This window comes from Sprattus sprattus, assembly GCF_963457725.1.
Source record: "Sprattus sprattus genome assembly, chromosome: 5".
NCBI classification, from domain to species: Eukaryota; Metazoa; Chordata; class Actinopteri; order Clupeiformes; family Clupeidae; genus Sprattus; species Sprattus sprattus.
Window position 1 is genome coordinate 15,497,814 of NC_137924.1, and position 19,056 is coordinate 15,516,869.

Sequence of the window (19,056 nt, forward strand, 5' to 3'; positions counted from 1 at the left end):
ACTTGTGTTGTCAAGTAAAGTCATTCATCTTAACATTTCACTTCACAATGAATTGCGTTTACCTTTGCAGCTTCCACTCCAATGTATTACAATAAAACTGACTACATTACACAGAGCTGCAGCGACGATCAAATAATATCCTTGGTGATGAGGAAAAGAAGCTCAACTTTTGTGTACATTTTGAAAATAAATTCTTTTTTGTCATCCCGGTGTTATCAATTCTCTTTTCCGATCAGATGGGATTTCAGATAAACTATCATCTATGAACAAAGAAACGTGTGCTTGTATCTCCCTCAAAGAGTTTATTTTGCTATATTTGGCTAATCTTGATCAATTACATTATGCCATTGTCACTTCTTTCCATACTGATATTAGTAGGCCAGTGGTCACCTAAACATACTCCAATACCTCGGGGGTGTACAAATAATGTTTGAATGCTGGTACCCTAATCACTAGTAGCTCAGAGCATTTCAAATCATTTTGTTGACCAATTTTTATATTATTTCTAGCTTAGTTTTTTTTTAATTGCTCAGTCATTAAGCGACTTCATCTGGATATTTTCCATCTAGCTATTTGCAACTAATATCGTAGAAAGAGGTTTGGGAGTATGCATGCAAGCACATCTTTGTCCTGTTACTGTCACAGAGACTTCATCTGGAGATGTTGTTTGCCAACTGATTTTGTGCCTCTCTGTCTGAGACTGCATTAAACCAATTGAAAACCCAAAACATATCCAAGTTAAACCAATCAGACTATTCTCTAAAACCTATACATTTTATCTAAGCTCACCCAATCAGAATGTTCTGCTCACTTGTTTGCTTCTGTCCCAAGTCAATGGTGACTTGTGAGAGCAGGTATGTGTCCTTGTCTATGTTTTTAAGACTCTGTTAACAACTTTTTGGGAGGTTTCACCTGTCTTTGACTTGTTGCATCTCTTATCCAGAGACCCCTCCATGAATGCTTGGCTGTCTTTAACAGCCTGCACCTGTAGGCCTTTCTGCATGACACCTGTTTTTGCAAAACTGCTTCTTGTTCACCACACCACTGGTTTTTTTTCTACAACTGTCACTAAATTCATTAGAGTTGGAAAAGAGAAACGGCAGCATCAGGTTCGTTTTTTGACTTGTAAACAATATTGTTGTGCAACACCTCCATCTTGTGGACAAACGTATGTATAGCGTTGTATACATTTCCATCAGTTATTTTATCGTAATTACAATGAAACTAAAATTGACATTTTGATGGCTTCAGATAGCACTGTCACCTGTCTGTTTTGTCTCAAAGGTTTATGCAGTGGCAGCAAGCATCATGGCAGAATACACAGAAAAACTGCTCAGAGAACATGGCTGTGAAGGTGTGGGTAGTGTTTTCCAAGGTCGTGTGGAGGAACTTACAGTCCCAAAGAAAAGTGAATGTATTGGTGTCTGAGTGAATGCAAAACTGCCTCCTTGTATCAGTTCAACTACCTCCACATGTTGTCATTCTACTCACAAGCTGATGACTATTTTTCAATCTGAAAAAATACGCTAGTTATGGCCACGCCCCCACCATATACTTATCCCACTGCCCCTCTTTCTGCACAGAGGATTTTGTGCCACCCTGTATGTGCTTGTGTGGGTGTTTGTGGGTATGTGTACAGTGGTCCTGTCTGGGGGCTACACTATTTTGTGGTTTCGTTTCTCAAAATCTCATCATCCGCTGTCATGAAAAATGAAACTCAATAACCATTTTTTAAGCATTCGTGGACTAAGAGTTTCGTTTCGGATATGTCAATCAGTTGTATTTAACTTCAAAAAGTATTTTTCAATCTGAATTTTTTTTGGAGGTCAGGACCTCGGTGACCTCATATGGCAACGCCCCCACCATATGCATCCCATTGCCACTCTTTCTGCAGAGAGGATTTTGTGCCACCCTGAAATACAACGTGTTTGCATTTCAGGGTGGCAGGATATCTACCTATGTCCTCCACTCTTTGAATCAATGTATGGAGAGAAAGATAAGACCATTAGGCCTATCTGAGGGCTACACTATTTAGGAGTGCGGAAATCTGTGGTTTAGTTCCTTAAATGCAACAGCATCCGCTTTCATGTAAAACGAAACTCAATAACCACTTTTTGAGGATACACGAACAATGAGTTTCATTACGGATTTGTCAATTAGTTGTATTTAGATTCAAAATGAATGTTTGTGAATAAATCGGATAATATAATACATAGGGCCGTCAACCCGGAATTATCGAGGCGAAATGTATTTTGTGTTTGTGGTACACGAACTATGAGTTCACAAACTGAGTTTCGCTTCCTATGATGCAGCTTGTTTTCTTAGGAAATGGAAACCTTGCAGCTAAAGACTGCTGGTGTAGGTGGGGCGCAAACCAATGATATAAATCCAGATCGCCAAGTACGTTCATCCCATTTGATTGCGAGGAACGTGCTGAAGTCCAGGGATTGCTGATATGGTATGTTGTATAGTATGTCATCATCTGTGTTCACTATAGTCACTGTAGTGGGATTTAACTAAAGTTTGCATTTGTCGGTCTAATGTACACCTATGTATAATGTATTCATTTCATTTGCAGGGTCCAATCAATTAGCTGCTGAAAAATGGGTGATCCTGTCAGAAAAGGAAGGGGGAAAAAGTAAGTGGAAGTTTACCTTTGGAATATGTCCAGGTGATCATCTCTGGCTTTAGTGATGTAGTTTTAGGACCAGTTTGGATATAATAGTATACAGTATAAAGGATGTTGGGAGTGATGAAAAGTAATATGTTGAGTAGATCATGCCGTATCATGTTATGACATGTCATACTGGAACATGCAACGTAGGCCTACATCTTGTGTGTGGTAGATGTCAATAAAAAGGTTCCTAACACTTATTAGTTAGGATATTCATCTTCTGAAGGTCAGTAATTCAATAAAAATGTTGAACTACTCATTACTAAACTACGTAAAAATAAATGTAATAACTAGTTTCTATACACTGCTAAATTGAGACACTTGTGGAAATTATGTGACCCCTTCCAACTGATATGAACAGTTTTGAGAACATGCAGATGGTAACCTGTGTGTTATGCATTTTTGATATTACAAATATGATACATTTTATGTCTTGTATAAAAAAACATTGAAAATATCTTTACTTTTATCGATACTTTTTCCTCCATTTGCTTGTATTTCCTGCAGTGAAATGTAACAAGTCTGGTTAGAATGTTGTTTTTGTTGTTGCTGATCAGGAAATCCATTTGATAGGATGTGTTTTGGTTAATCTTCAACTACTTATAAAACAAAGTCTCTTCAAGAATATTCTGAGTTCTGAGATTTGTTGAGTAGTAACGCATTTATTTAAGATCAACAAAGGGAGGCTGTCCATGGAAAGTTACTATAGTCTTAACTCTCCCAATAGTTTACCTCCTATTTTCTTATGTCACATTGAGCATTGCCTCCATTCCATCATTAAGGAACAGGGTGCCCTTGGCAACCTGCCACTTCACTTCTGTCGTTAGGTGTTTGTTTGATAAATAAATAGTGGTTGATAAGCAGTAAACCAGTGATGAGTAAATTTACCTGTGATAGCACAGGCCAAAAAAAATATTAGGACAAACAACAAACCGATACTGCCTGGGCACTTCACAAAGATATTTTCAAATCAAACAATGCTAACCTACGGAGCCTCTTAAATCCCATAAGGTGATATTTTTGTATCTTGTGTGCATCTTGTGTGCCCTGCAGCGTGTGCATGAGTGCGGAGCTAGGTGATGCCTGAGGAGCCTGTTTATATTCAGAGATTATCTGTCTCGTGTACTTTCAGGACATAATAACAGTTTTAACAAATATGACAAAAAGTTACTTTATATGGGTTCCCTACCACACCTTTAAATGTAAAACATTACTCAACAGACTTCATCAACTTTACTATTTGCATCCTATCACAAAAAATCCTTATCACCAACAAAAAGTAATTCTAACTAGACCTGTTACATCTGACAGCAGGAAACACAATCAAATTAAGTCTGGTGAATTCCTGAGACCGCAGGAATTTTCATGTGACTGGATGTTCTGCACAGTCACAAAGAGATATGAAATGTAAGATTAGAGATTCATCCCTGCAGGAAAATGTGATTGTGCCGCAACAGCACTCAGCCATTGTTCAAAAGGAGTCGATGGTCTCCCTTCATTGTGTGCATTTGCACCTTATTGAGATCTAGGAAGAACTCGACCACTATACATGTATGTAACTCTGAGGAACATCTGTTATCTTTGCCTTTTCGCCACAGCAATCAATTTAATGTAACAGTACATTTAATAAGCGGTTCAGACATTTTTTCAACTAGAAATACAAAAATAAGATATGTAGTTGATGTTTTTCATTATTAAGTATGGTATGTCTTCTTCTGTTGATATGCAGAGCTCTTATTCACTCATAATTTGTTTTGTTTTCAGAAACACATTTGGTGCAACATCTCCACCTTTTATAGACTACTTGAAAGATATCCTCAGGAGATATCCAGATGGAGGACAAATATTAAAGGTATGGTCTGAATTGTTTTGCATAAGGCAGTATTGATGATGAATGGCAGTATTGATGATGAATGGCAGTGTAATCTGTAAAGCCGTTCTCTGACTGGTCTGCCTGGTCTTTGAACAGGAGCTGATACAGAATGCAGATGATGCTGGAGCTTCAGAGGTGGTGTTCATTCATGATGAGAGGGCCTATGAGAAAGACAGCCTGTGGAGTGAAGACCTTGGAAAGTACCAAGGTAACCAAACTCAATTCTGTGTGGTGTGTTACTGAGTTACTTATTATACTGTGTGTCTGTCAGATGCTACTTTTCCCTAAAACCTTTCCAAATCTTTATCAACTCAGACAAGACTTATTTGAAAAAAAATGTCTCTTAAAAATCCAACTCAAATGTATAACCTACTCCCATTGGCTTCTACAAACATCACCTCTAACCATAATGTATCCAAGTTGCCCCTTATTCACACGATCCTCTGTGTCCCTCTGTGGTCTATCTGTGCTATAGTTTGGGCTTCTGCGAGAGGAAGCACCTCACCAACTATTTGAATACTGGGGATATACTTTCACTTGTTTACTGTACCCTTCATTAAAGGCACTCTAGACTGAAGACTTGGTTGTCATGGCCTTTCCATATTCTGCCCATGTAGTCATCATTTATGCAAACTCCCCTTCACTGAACATGACATTTTTCCGCTTCCTGATGCCTACATCAGATGTAAATAGTGAATCACCAAAGGCAGGTGGCAAAAGGCAAAAGAATATACTGCGTCCTTCCTTTGTGAATATTCTAGCCCTTTGTTGTTGTTGTACCATATACACGTATGTCCCCCCTGGAGAGTCCTGGGAAGAACTAGGTGTTGCTGCTTTGGGCTCTCTGCCTTTGAGGTAAAGTGTCCTGTAATGATGGGCCAGGCGTCAGTTGTAGATTTTTAAGGGCTTATCGTTGCAAAGACATTAGAATGACTGGAACATGTCAGTTGGGGGGGCCAGTGGGGTGACCAGTAATTTTAGCATGATGGCCCCTTTGTCAGGCCGAGCAAACCCTTTAAGTCTAGTTTTGAGAAATGTTTAAGCTTAGCTATAGAATCTTCCATTTTCGCAGTCAAGGTCCAATATAAGTGTAGAAGTAGAGCAACAGCAGAACAAGCATAAACCCGACTGTTGGGCTCTCGGTGGGCTTCATTGAGGCAGAGGAACTGTTTGCCTTCCCTCTGTGTTTTTTCACTGTGGTTTTATGTCAGATTAGCAAGAGTAAATAGGTTCTACTCATGTACTCAACCCAGTTTGTGAGGGATTGTGCAATCTGAGACAAGGCACAGCTCGTCGCTGCCTCACCGTCTCCCTGTCTCATGTCTGTTTAAACAGGAAATGCGCAAATTCAATGATTTTGATTATAAAAATGCTCAAAATGATAATGTTCAAATAATAATTAAAATATTGATTTAAATCTTTTGCTGCAATCTATTATCAACATTAATAGCAACCAGCATTCCTGGGCAGTGGTTCGAGTTGGTAGCTCTCCACAGAAAACCATGTCCTCTTGTAGAATTGCTCCAACAATAATGCACAAAAACCAGCAGTAATGCAGCGTTATTGACGTTTGTTGACTTGGCTAACTGTATTGAAAAGAACTGGCTACCTTCCATCCTTTCCAGGACCTGGTTCTGTATGTCTGAGGCCATCTTCGAAATCCGCCGACTTACAGTGTGGTTTGAAAGTGGTACTGTCAAGAGTTTTTTGCAGCATCTTCCCCAATCATCTCGCGGCACATATCCAGGCAGCTGGCAACAACAGTTCCTCTGCAATCGTAAAGGCCTTGTTAGTCTGTGCCATACGTCTAGCTACCAAGTAACTTGTCTTCAAAGTACTCTTCAATTGTCAAGCAATGTCGAAATGGTCTTCTTTTGTATTTGAAGTCCGTTTTCTTTTCTTTTGAAAAATTCCACCGGCTTTTTAGCGAGTGCTGGATGTTGCGTCTCCAAATGTCGCTTCAAATTGAAAGGTTTGAGCGCCTCATTATACAGCATTAAAGCGCACTCGACGCACTACACACTTGGCTCAACGTTGTCACCTCCATTTTATATTGTGTTTAAAACATTGAATTTCATTCATAAATTGTATTAATATTGGGCCTCATTCTCGATCAATTTCTGAAATTCCTCTGAAATGTTACTTACACGACTTCGTAAAAACAACGTAAGGGAATCACTTCCGCCACATTTCTGCACGCTTGAAAATGCGTTAATAAGCAGACAAAGTCTTCTCAGCTGTGTTCCCCGAGGTCAGTTAGTCCCCCGGATCGGTCAGTCACTTAGAGTAAGGCCAGACTAAGCGGATCATCATACTTTCCGGAACGTATTCGGGTTTAGTCAATCGCTGCCAGACAAAGCTGTGCTGCGCTGTTCTACGGCCACACACACCCATTGAAACTGGTGAATATGCTGTAGTACATATGCAAGGCCTGTTGGTGGCGCTGTGAAGGGTGCTACCGGAAATGGAGAAGAAGACTCGTAAAAGAAGACGACAAGTTACAACTAGTTAAGTTGGTGACAGACAGTTCAGTTTGTCGCCAAGTGTAAGATAAAATCAATATATCATATAAAAGAACAGTGAGTAAGGTTCACACAGGAAAAGTATAACCACAGATGACCAGAGTCATAAGTCATTATGGATACCATCCTACGCATGTTTCTCAATAGCAACTTATGCCATGGTAGATAAGACCAAGCCTGAGAATATTTCACCATAATACCATATGGCACACTAGATAAAACTAGAAGTGCTGATGTGGAAGCTTGTGATCTACTGTGTACAGAGGGGACAGACGGTATGTCACCATCCCATGATCATGGGGGGTGTCTTGTGGGCCCAGAGTGACATCACTGGGCTGGGGCTTTAAATGTTTGAACATTGTCTGTATCTAATCAGAATCCGGGTTCTCCAGCCGTTGGTGTGGTGCCTGATGTAACATTATTGACTGCACTGCACTGGCGGCTGAATTGTTTCATCAAACTACCAAGTAAACTTATCTTGCTACAAAGAAGTTTCGTCCGGTGACTCCTCTCTTAAACCAGCACGCACTTAGATTGAGAATACCTAACTACTAGTCAAGTAAGAGATAAATTTAATATAACACAAGTAGTTGACCATACTGTGCCAATACATTTCCTATGCTTAAATCATCATTGTTCGACCTGTATGTGATGCATTATGTGCATACCTAATGAAAGTAAGGGTTTTCATGAAGTTGCTACTGTGATAGATCGTGTGTATTAAATACCACATTTTGGGCTACCTTCTAGTGCTATTAGTAGTGATTAGCACGCTAAGCGGAGATTTAGCTATGTTCTGTTCTTATGTTGATACGCTGTAATAAAGATGTGTTCAATCCTGCTAAGATTTCGACTGGATGAGATATGAATGAGATCCATGTTGCCTAGTGTAATGTCCACTATTATATGTATCTGGTAATATTAGTTGTGTAATTCAGTGCAGTGTAAATTAGTCCCCATAAAGAAGACTGCTTTGGTAACTCAGTGAATAAAACGTGCCCTTCTTAGATCGTTGTTTGCCAGCCATAAACAGAACAGAAGACTTACATTTTTTTGTTTATATTGCGATTGGGAAGATGTACGTGACTACTTGACAGCTTCCAGCGTTCACGTGGGATAATTACGTCATCAGATTCGCGGATTCAAACCCGATTTGCGGCCAGACAGGCCCTGATAGCAGGGTAGATTGCAACCTTCCCACTCTGGAGAGGGGATTCTAACCTTGACGGAAAGTAACGCCCCAAATGGCAGATTTATCTGGCCGGGAGGCCAGTTTGTCAAGTTATTTTCCGCAAAAGTATGAAAATCGGCTTAGTCTGGCCTGCCCTTTAAATTGATGCGCTCTCTCGTGAAATTGGATTTGCAAACAAACACGCCCCGCCAGCTCCTTATTCGGGCACGCAACCGTAGAAACGTGTGCTGTCGGAATCTCCCGAATCCACACAAAAGTAGTGATGTGTCGTTCGTGAACGATTCGTTCATTTTGAACGAATCCTTACAACGACTCGAGAGTAACGAGTCCTCTCAAAAAAAGATTCGTTCTTTTTCTCGTTCATGACCGCGCATCGGGACAACTGGGACTGTTGCATTGGCTAAGCCAAGGAAACAGAAATGATTTGTTGAATGCAGGTCACGTAAAAATGATCCAAAGACCCGTATCCAAGAGACCCAGTCGGAAAAAGAACGAATCATTTCTGTTTCCTCTAGCTGACTGTACTGAGCCTATGCAGGTCACGTGGAAAAGGATCCAACGACCCATATCCGGCAGATGAACGAATCATAGATCCAAAGACACGGTTGTCAAAAGAACGAATCATTGAACGAAACAGACACGTTTGGCAAAAGAACGAAACATTGAACGATCCGGCAAAAGAACGAATCATTGAACGAAATACCCATATCCGGCAGATGAACGAATCATAGATCCAAAGACACGGTTGGCGAAAGAACGAATCATTGAACGAAAGACTGATATCCGGCAAAAGAACGAATCATTGAACGATATCCGGCAGATGAACGAAACGTTGATCCAAAGACGGTCGGGAGGTGAACGATTAGGTCATCTGCCGGATACAAGTATTTGGATCATTTTTCACGTGATCTGCATAGGCTCAGCATGGGAAGCTAGAGAAAACCGAAATGTTTCGTTCATTTTGACTGGGCTCTGGATATTTTTTCACGTAACCTGCATAGGCTCAGAAGAGGAAACAGAAAGGACTTATTAACCTAGGACACTTCCGAGTGTCTATGTTTAGTAAGACGTGAATGATATTCGTTCACAAGAAATAATTACAGGTTTAGTTATTTTAACTTTTTAAAACTTTACTTACAGTTCAGTGCAGCGTAATTGTTTGCCGTGATCATTAAATGCTTATGTGATACTAAATGACCATTTCATCCAAACTTTCATATAATATTATTTGAATGCAGGAATTAGTATCTGCTGGTTTACATGTAGTAACCTCCATGAAAATATGATACGTATTTGTAGTGGACGTATTTACGCCAGTGAATTGGCTATAAAATTTAAAAATGTTGAGTAGCAACCACCCCCCCCCCCCCCCCCCCCCCCCCGTTAAAATGAACGAGTGACTCGAAAAAAGATTCGTTCATTTTACTGAACGAGATTCAAAGATTCGAGTCGGTAAAATGATCCGAACTTCCCATCACTACACAAAAGCACCTCGTAAGGCAAGTCATGTCTAAGCGGAAAGCGAGCAAAAAACACCGATTTAACTTAACCGATGCAGACATGGAGGTACTGCAGGATGAATATGTGTCCATTATATTCCACTATGGCTATTTAAACGCAATTGGGTTTAGTGTTTATTCATTTATCCACTTACATTTGCCGTGTTCGTGTTCATTTACATTCACATTCAGTCATTCAGCAGACGCCTTTGTCCAAAGCGACGTACAAGGGAGAGAACAGTCAAGCTACGAGCAATAGAGCACCTAGTGTAACAATAAATTCTACTTTACATAAGAAATAGAAAAACGAGGTGAAAAAGAAAAAAAGAAGTGCAACTGCTTCAAATGCAAGTCAAGCACTTATCACAGTGTCAGTTAGGAAGGGAGGTGCTCTCTGAAGAGTTGGGTCTTCAAAAGCTTCTTAAAGGTAGAGAGGAACGCGCCTGCTCTTGTAGTGCTAGCTAGGCAGTTCATTCCACCAAGGTGGATCTACAAATGAAAATAGTCTGGATTAGCATTCTGGTGTAGTCCTTTTCTGGATGCCTCGTAGAATCATGACTATAAATGTGAAACTTAATTGTTAATGATACAAATATTCTCGTATTTATAATTATTATAATTATTTTAATCCTAGGATGTCTGTAGAGTTGACTTGAATGCAATAACCAACGTTTTCTCACAAATTCAGCCATTAACCCCGTCGGCCATCTTGTGGTTATTTGAGGAATCGCATTTGAGAAGATTCCGGAAGAGTTGCGACTGCTATTTCACCCTTGAAAGTCTTCTGAAGTTCAGAAGAAATCCCAGATGAGAAAACTATCGAGAATGGCAAATGTTTTTCTAAATCCACCGAAGTGGAGTTCAGAAGAAAGTCCTTCTTAAAGTCTTCTCAACTGCTGTCGAGAATGAGGCCCATTGTTCTCAACTAAAAATCAGTTCTAAGTGATAAATTAGCTTCAACTTACAGTAAAACATTTCCGTGTCCCACTAGAAAGCCGCGGCCCAGTGTTTGAGAAACACTGATTTAGAGGGCCATTTCTCAATGGTTTTGTTCTTTAATGAATGTTTGTTTATTAATTTTTTATTTTTCAACAAATTCTTAACTGTTTAGCGCAACTTTCATTTGCTCCCGCAATTTCATCGCAGCAAACACCTCAAAAACACAGCAACTTTCTTAGCAACTTTTCGGAAAAGCTCCCACTTAATCAGGAATATTGGGCCAAAACTATCTAAAAAAAGAACTGCGAAATCTTGGGGGGAAAGGAATGTGTCATTTTAAGTCATCAGCATAGCTATGATAGTTCATGTTGGGTTCTCTGATGCTATTACCCAGTGGTAGCATATAATGAAAAAAGACAGCTTCCCTGTATGGAAAGCCAAAAATGACATAATTAAAAATAAATACATATGTAAAAATGTGAGTCATAAATAAATAAAATGACTAAAAATGCACCAAAGAAAAGCATTAGAAAAAATATATCATGCAGTTATGTGAATGGAAATGGAAAATGAGTCCTTTTTATTTACTGTTACATTTATTTACGCTTACATTAATTCCCAAATACATTTCTTCCTCCTTTTATTTTTCTATTTATTTACACATTTTTTACCGTACTATTTCCCGTACCGTATTTATTTCTTCTCACGCCTTTTTACATTTCTTTCTCCTACATTTACATTTCTGGCTGTATTTATTTCTGGCTGCATTTATTTCTGTATTCATTCTTGTCTCGGTATGCAAATGAGGTGGGCTATCATTGGCCAGCGCACCGTCTCTCTCATTGGTCGAGCTGCTTACCCCACTCTCCCCTAGCTCTGTATTCTTACAACCAAAGCTATGCAAGCTAACCAGCTAACTCACGTTAGTCACCTTCACACACACATATCACCTTCACACACACTGATCATACCCAAGCTGTCAACCTTAACGTATGAGGTTTATCGTTTTGCTTGCCATGGTTCAGTTAGTTTAGCTAACAGAAGCTAAGCAGTGCACAGTTAGTTTAGCTAACGGAAGCTAACCAAGTTAAACAGTGCACCGTTAGTTTAGCTAACAGAAGCTAAGCAAGTTAACCACAACCAGTGCACATCAGCAGTTGAGATCCTTGTCCGCTCTCGTCAGCTCGGTTGTAACGTGAACTGCAGGACGTGATACATAGCTTTTGCAGAGCTTTGTCAACACAATATCCCCCCTAATGACAAGTGAGAAAAAAAATCGCTGGATTTGTCACCCAAACCCATGAAATCAGGCCACACATAACGTGAGGATTGTAATAACTCTAAGGCAATGTGTGCAGCTCTTTAACTTTCTCAAAAAGTTGATAGATAGTCTCTTTATTGATCCCTCGTGGAAATGAACTGTCGTGCATCTACAATGAAAGTACTATACACCAAAGCTATAAAATGAGACGTTTGCGTCCCCTATTTTGTTGCTACATCCCACTGCACAACAGGTAGCGGGGATCTTCGTTTGAGTATGGCGTATTGTAGCGAGCGAGCAGGGTAAGAAATCTGGAGTCAAGGTCTCAGCCACATAGACATCCTATTACGCTCAGCCATCTCTGCGAAGCCTCGAAGCTCCCTCGCCACCATACTCCAAGTGATCGGTGGATTCATTACAAAAAAATTGTGATTCAAATTGCATCAAAATAGCTTTCAATCTCTTCCGATCTCTCCATACAGCTTCTCAGTTCTCACCAACACTTAGGCCAGAGGCCTAGCGAGACCAATGAGCGAAACGGTGCGCTGGCCAATGATAGCCCACCTCATTTGCATACTGAGACAAGAATGAATACGGAAATAAATGCATCCAGAAATAAATGCAGCCAGAAATGTAAATGTAGGAGAAAGAAATGTAAAAAGGCGCGAGAAGAAATAAATACGGTACGGGAAATAGTACGGTAAAAAATGTGTAAATAAATAGAAAAATAAAAGGAGGAAGAAATGTATTTGGGAATAAATGTAAGCGTAAATAAATGTAACAGTAAATAAAAAGGACTAATTTTCCATTCACATAACTGCATGATATATTTTTTCTAATGCTTTTCTTTGGTGCATTTTTAGTCATTTTGTTTATTTATGACTCACATTTTTACATATGTATTTATTTTTAATTATGTCATTTTTGGCTTTCCATATCCCTGTGCAACACCAAAAGAAATTATCGTGATCACTAACATAGGATATACACGTGAAGGCTAACATAGAATTGTCTCCCTGTAATATATGTTCTAAACCAGTTAAGGACACGTTCAGATAGGTCAACCCTCTTTCAAAGCTGATTGATTCAAATGCTGTGGTCGATTGTGTCAAAGGGGGAGCTCAAATCTAAGCACTGAAGAACCAAAACCTTCTTTCCAACAGCACTAGTCAGAGTCTCAGTACTGTAAATACATTTAAAACTTGACTGAAAATTCTCTAAAATATTGTGGTTATTTTAAAAGATGTTCAGTTGATTAAATACTACTTTTAAAAATAATTTGCTGATAAAGGGCAAGTTCGATATCGGCCTGTAATTACTCATCCCAATAATTAGGTTTCTGAAAAAGCAGTTTTACAACAGCTATACATTTGGGAATATTCCAGCTTCAAGGGGATATGTTTATCATTTTTTTTAAGAAAACTTTATTTTAGGGACAGGGTCAAGACAGCAAGTTGATGATTTGCACTGTCTTACAGTCTTACAGAGTTTTGTCTCAGTGATGGTATTGAAGTTCCTTGTGGTTCTTGGCCTATTAAAAGGCAAATCTGTTCGTTACTCGTGTTCCTGACGATACAAGCTCCAACAGTTGTGGTTTGCTGGTGAAGAATTGTGCAAAGTCTTCACATTTGAGGCAGAATCTAGGCTGAAAATGTCAGAGGCTATAGCGGGATAGTCGGTCTGTGGTTGAGAACAGTACCCTAAAGTTGCCACAATATTTGAAAAGTAAGCTTTTGTATGGTATCCAATTAAAATTCTAAGGGGTCCAGTTTCAAAAATTGTCCTCAAGCTTGGGTCCGGAGGTCTATCACACATTTTTTATGACCGTTGATTTCACTGATATAGGACTGCATGTGTTTTTTGTACCAACAGTCAAGGTGTGTATTATGATTCAGGGGGATATTTAGCCAATATAAGTACTTTGTCGCTAGTAGTATCAGTGTCTGTTTGGTCAACAACTGACTATCAGATCAAATGAAGGTCTACATTTCAATAATATTTCAACAGTGTTTATTGTGTTTTTCCATATTAGCATTAACCAGTGTCCAGCATATTCCCTAGCAAAGTTTCAGCTACAGCAATCATGCACTCGTTTGCTCGTTGTTGGGCAGTGAATTAATTAGTCAGGATGATGGTAGATCGGGCATACTGGGCTTTTAGATCATGTATTTTCTGTGCTTGCAGTTCGGATTTGAGACGGTTATTTTTATCAAATTCTTTGTGCTTCATATCGTAGTGGCGTTTCACGTTGCTGCTTTTGACGGGTGCCACCGTATCAGAGCATATCAGGCACACAGGCTTACAGCTGCACGCAGGCAGAATGAACATGTACACGTCTGTCCACTCCTCTTTGAAAGCTCGGTTCTCGCTGTCTACCTTTCTCTTCTTAGAGCATGCCATCTTTCTTTTCAGCCGCGAACTGCAATGAATCTTGCTTTGCTTTTCCTCTCAACTCACACGCACTCTTTTCGTCAGTCAATTTGTCTGCAGCTCGTGCACCAGTCCCACAGCTCGCAGCTTTAACAGCGAGCCCGTGCTGCGTAGAGTAGGCTATCATCTGATTGGCTACTGGCATTATAAAGTTACAACAAAAACATAGCCTACTATAAAGTTATGGTTAATCTAATGTATAACGCGTTTATAAAGGTCACCCAAACATCAGTTGTTAAAACCGCTTGGTCAAAATTATTTAAAAAAAATATATATATATTATTATTTTATTTTTTTTGCAATTGCAATTTTTTCGGTCCGGAGACAACGTCATTTGTCCAGTCATAGTCCAGTCACAATGCCAAAAATACCCTCATACATTTTAGTGTTCAGCAAAATAACGACACTGTCAAAAGTAGCTAAAGGTAGGCTAGTCAAAACATAGGCACAGTGGCGCAAAAAGTGGGTATGCGCTGTATGCGGCGCATAGAGGCGCCGCACCATGGGAGCGCCAAAGCGATGGTAAAAAAAAAAAAAAAACATGTTTGGGGTATTTTCTATATGTAGCTGCTGTTGTGCGTTTCTAAATCATTTCTGCATTTCCTTAATTTTATAACATTTTAAAGGACTAAACAGGCTAGTAGGCGCCTTATCTCTTAAGATTCCATAATAGAATTTTGACATAGAAGAGGGTGCGTGAGGCCGTGACCGCTAAACACACAAGCAGTTCGAACTAAGCTACGAGTAGTGAGTTGGTTGGATGGAAGATGGATAAAGCAAAAAAGCTGTTGGGAGCTTTGGGAACAGAAAAAGAAAGAGGGAAAAGGAGAAGACATGTCAGGGGATGCGACAGCAATTAAATAAGTGGATGGTGAAAGGCAACAGGTAGGTTTTAAGGTGACTTTACGTTTGTGCTTGGAGGCTTGCAATTAATGTTAACAGCAGGCTAGCTAGCGTTTGCTAACATAGAAATGTAGCAGCCAAATGGGGGGTTATGGCTAGCTTAAGCCTCATCAGTTAGGCTGATGATAGCTACATTTAGATTTTGGTTAAACCCCTACTGTACCAATCCCATGTATGACACATCTCAATTTTATTAAGGCAAAAATAACAACTGGTAAATATAAGGTGGCAGAAGGGCTCTGGTAGCATTCACAGTAACTAACAGGAAGCTGGAAACGTAACTTGGTTACCATGGTTACCATTAGCTGTTCATGTCACTGATCTCAAAATAAAATTTTCGTTTCTTTTTGAGATCAGTGGTTCATGTTAGCTGTGCTGTCAAACATACAGGCTATCTGTTGGCATGATGCAATACTAGATGAATGGGCAAGTGCAAAGGCACGGCATGTTATTATTTAGTAGCAACTAAAGAGCACTCTAGAATATTTTGGTAGCAGCATTGTTACACATCATCACCTTTAAAGATCTTTATTTGCAGGCTTACTCTTGCGTTTTAAGGCATTATGTTGCAATGGTAATCATTATAATGTTAATGTTTGCAACTGTTTATTATTTACTAATATATTTGTGTGTGTGTGTGTGTACTGTATGCACCATAGCGTACCATTACCATTATGGTAGGCATGCAGTGACTGATATACTTTAAAATAAACCTTTATTATTTAAAGCCCATACATGATGATGTCTGGCACACTTATTTATGTATTTGTATAAGAAAAGAAAAGAAACGTGTGTGCGTGTGTGTACTAGGAAGGGGGGGGGGGGGGGGGGGCGCCAAAATTGTTGCTGCATACCCCCCTGACACTGGGCAGTTGCACCCCTGCATAGGCACAATTGTTAGCTCCCTGGTCAGAATTCCATTCGCTGATGCTGGAGCTGGAGCTCATTCCGGTTGCTGCACGGAAAGGGATAAATGGTTAAAAACACTTTCCAGAGAGAAACCAATAGCTACTATTAGTAGAGGGCCTAGAATCAAGGATGCACCTGCCGACCAAAGCAAGTTAGGATGCTCTTCCAAGTCTACCTCGGATCAGGATGTTAGCAGCAGTACAGATGTTGCTAGCCAAGCTACTGGCTTTTTTGTGTTAAAATCAACTGAGACTTTGTCAAACGTGACATAACAACGCACCTCGGTGAAAAGACTTTGATGCCCTTTGCCCAACGTACTTACATATGTGAGAGTGTGTTCTCAGCTCTGATGAGCATGAAAACAATAAAAAACTAAATAAAGGCACAGACTAGGGGCATTACGTAGCTGGAGATTGAATGTCTGAAGGGGTATGGGACTGTAAAAAGTTTGGGAAACACTGCCCTACACAATCTTTTAGGCTCACAGATAGTCATTTATTCATTGTGGCCTTTTGTCATGTGACCCCTTTTTTTATCTTAATTGTCGCAATGCTGTCAAATGCATTTTTTAAGTTGCTATTTCAACAATTGAATTCATAGAAGAGTGTGCATTAGATAGATCAACTAAGTTTGCAGGTTCAGAACATTTTTGTTCTGCTCATAGGTTCATCCTCATTTTGAAATGTGCGATATTTATTTACCCAATTAAGACACTTGCATACATTTTGACAGTCAGGTATTTTTTTCACCTTTTTGTAACCAAACTAACCCCTTAACCAAAATACCTTTCATTTTTAGTAGATGAAACTGAACATTGTTCTCTTGAGCAGGTCCTGCCCTCTATGCTTTCAACAACGCTGTCTTCACTGAAGAAGACTGGCAAGGCATTCAGGCCACAGGAAGAAGTGTCAAGCGCGATGATCCAAACAGAGTGGGGAGGTTTGGGATTGGATTCAATTCTGTCTATCATATCACAGGTGAAAATGATATAGCTTACCACTTACTACATACATACATAATCATGTTCTGTTTAAAAAAGCTGTTAAATCTAATGCAATTGAATCATCATTCCCCATAGATGTGCCATGCATATTCAGTTCCAAATACCTGGGGCTGCTGGACCCACAGGAGAAGATATTTGGAGAAGGAAAGGGTTTCAGATGGTCTCTGGATGATGATGAAGAGAGAAAAGAGCTTTTGACCTTGAGAGATCAATTTCAACCACTCAGAGACATTGTTAAACAAGTCAGTAACAGTACCTGGGAGAAAACCATAGAAGAGGATCAGTATTTTAATGGGACTCTTTTTAGGTTTCCTTTGCGCTGTGATTCCTCAGAGATTTCTGACAACTTATATGACTCTGACAAAGTTGTTCAGCTTTTTAACAGTTTCATTGCCGATGCAGACATTAGCCTACTTTTCTTGAGGCATGTGTCTAATGTGTCCCTGATGCACATTGATCCCTGTGGCTCTGTAGTCGTGAGACTTAAAGTGTCCCTGTCAAGCTCCCGAACATGTTCAGATTCAGGTGACACAGACACAGACCCCTCAGAGGGGTCAACCGTGTTTAAAAACATTTCTTCTGCTTCACTCAGTGATGGAGAGAGAAATACCCAGTGGCTTGTAACATCATACTGCTTGGAGAAGGGGCAAATGACAAAGATTGATTCACTTGCTGAGAAGCTGTGCTACCAGCCTAAAGTTGACTTGGCTTTCCCTTGTGATCCAGACAACTTCATTTCTAATGGACGACTGAGTTGTTTCCTTCCACTTCCAAATAATGAGTCAAACATGACTGGGCTCCCAGTTCAAATTAATGCATCTTTTGGCTTGACTGACAACCGGCGGCATATTAAATGGCAAGATGAGGACCAGAAGAATGACGAAGCGGCACAATGGAATGAGCTTCTGATTACTGAAGTTCTCCCTCACACATACTTGAAGATGATTCTTGATTCCATTCAGTGTTGCAAGAACTCCATCCTTCCTGCAACATCAGTGTACCGCTTGTGGCCAGACATTGTCCAAATGGAACATAAGGAGAAATGGCACGGAATAGCAATGGATGTTCTGAAACGTCTACTGGACCAAAAAGCCGTGTTCTCTCTTGCTAAAGATGAAAAAATCTGGGTGACCCCATTAGATGCTGTATTTCCAGCCAATGACATAGAGGAGCCAGTCTTAACATCTGCTGTGGCCAGAGTTTTGATGGCAGAGAATGAAAATCTCATCAACATTCCGGAGCATGTAGTGAATGATGTGAAATGTGTCTTTCCTGAGTCAGACACTCTACAGTGGATCACACCACGTTTGGTCAGGGATGTTCTCCACAGAGGTGGATTAGAGCAGGTCTCACACAGTGACAAGCTTTCCCTTCTGGAGTATGTGCTCAGTGATGGGGATTACCAGGAGCTTGAGGGTCTGCAGCTCCTACCACTGAACAATGGGATCTTCAAAGAGTTCACAGAAAGTGATGAATGCACTGCTTTGATTGACAACGAAGAATTTCCAAGGTAAGTAAGGAGCATTGACTTTACAATTATTTTTCTGTAGAGAAACTTCATATTCTTTTGTAAAGATACAAGAAAATTCAGTTTTGTTTGCTTATACTTTACAGAGAATTGCTGCCATTTTGCCAAGAGGCGTTTATATCTCAGGAATTGAGCCCCAAGAGCCTTTGTCACCTGAGGAGTCTGGCCACAAAAGGTTTGTTTATTTCTCACTTTAAATAAGCAAACATAAACACATATAACAGAAGTATAGTTCACCAGCATACTGACAGCGTATGCAGTGCATTTATGAGAATAAAATCATAAGGAGGCTGTAATACATCATTGTAAATTATTTCATTGTG

General features: G+C 39.8%; 1 protein-coding gene across 1 annotated transcript in view; it reads left to right on the forward strand.

The window, feature by feature from the left end:
- Positions 1 to 1,342: 1,342 nt before the first annotated feature.
- The window catches only part of sacs2 (sacsin molecular chaperone 2), a gene marked incomplete at its 5' end in the record, with an annotated part of 28,798 nt that continues 11,084 nt past the window's right edge, over positions 1,343 to 19,056 (forward strand). The window contains 7 exons of the mRNA XM_080839683.1: positions 1,343 to 1,354; positions 3,728 to 3,750; positions 4,439 to 4,526; positions 4,644 to 4,755; positions 17,033 to 17,179; positions 17,281 to 18,715; positions 18,820 to 18,908. Of these exons, the coding sequence (XP_080695809.1) occupies positions 1,343 to 1,354; positions 3,728 to 3,750; positions 4,439 to 4,526; positions 4,644 to 4,755; positions 17,033 to 17,179; positions 17,281 to 18,715; positions 18,820 to 18,908 (1,906 nt within the window). The remainder of the gene's footprint in view (positions 1,355 to 3,727; positions 3,751 to 4,438; positions 4,527 to 4,643; positions 4,756 to 17,032; positions 17,180 to 17,280; positions 18,716 to 18,819; positions 18,909 to 19,056) is intronic.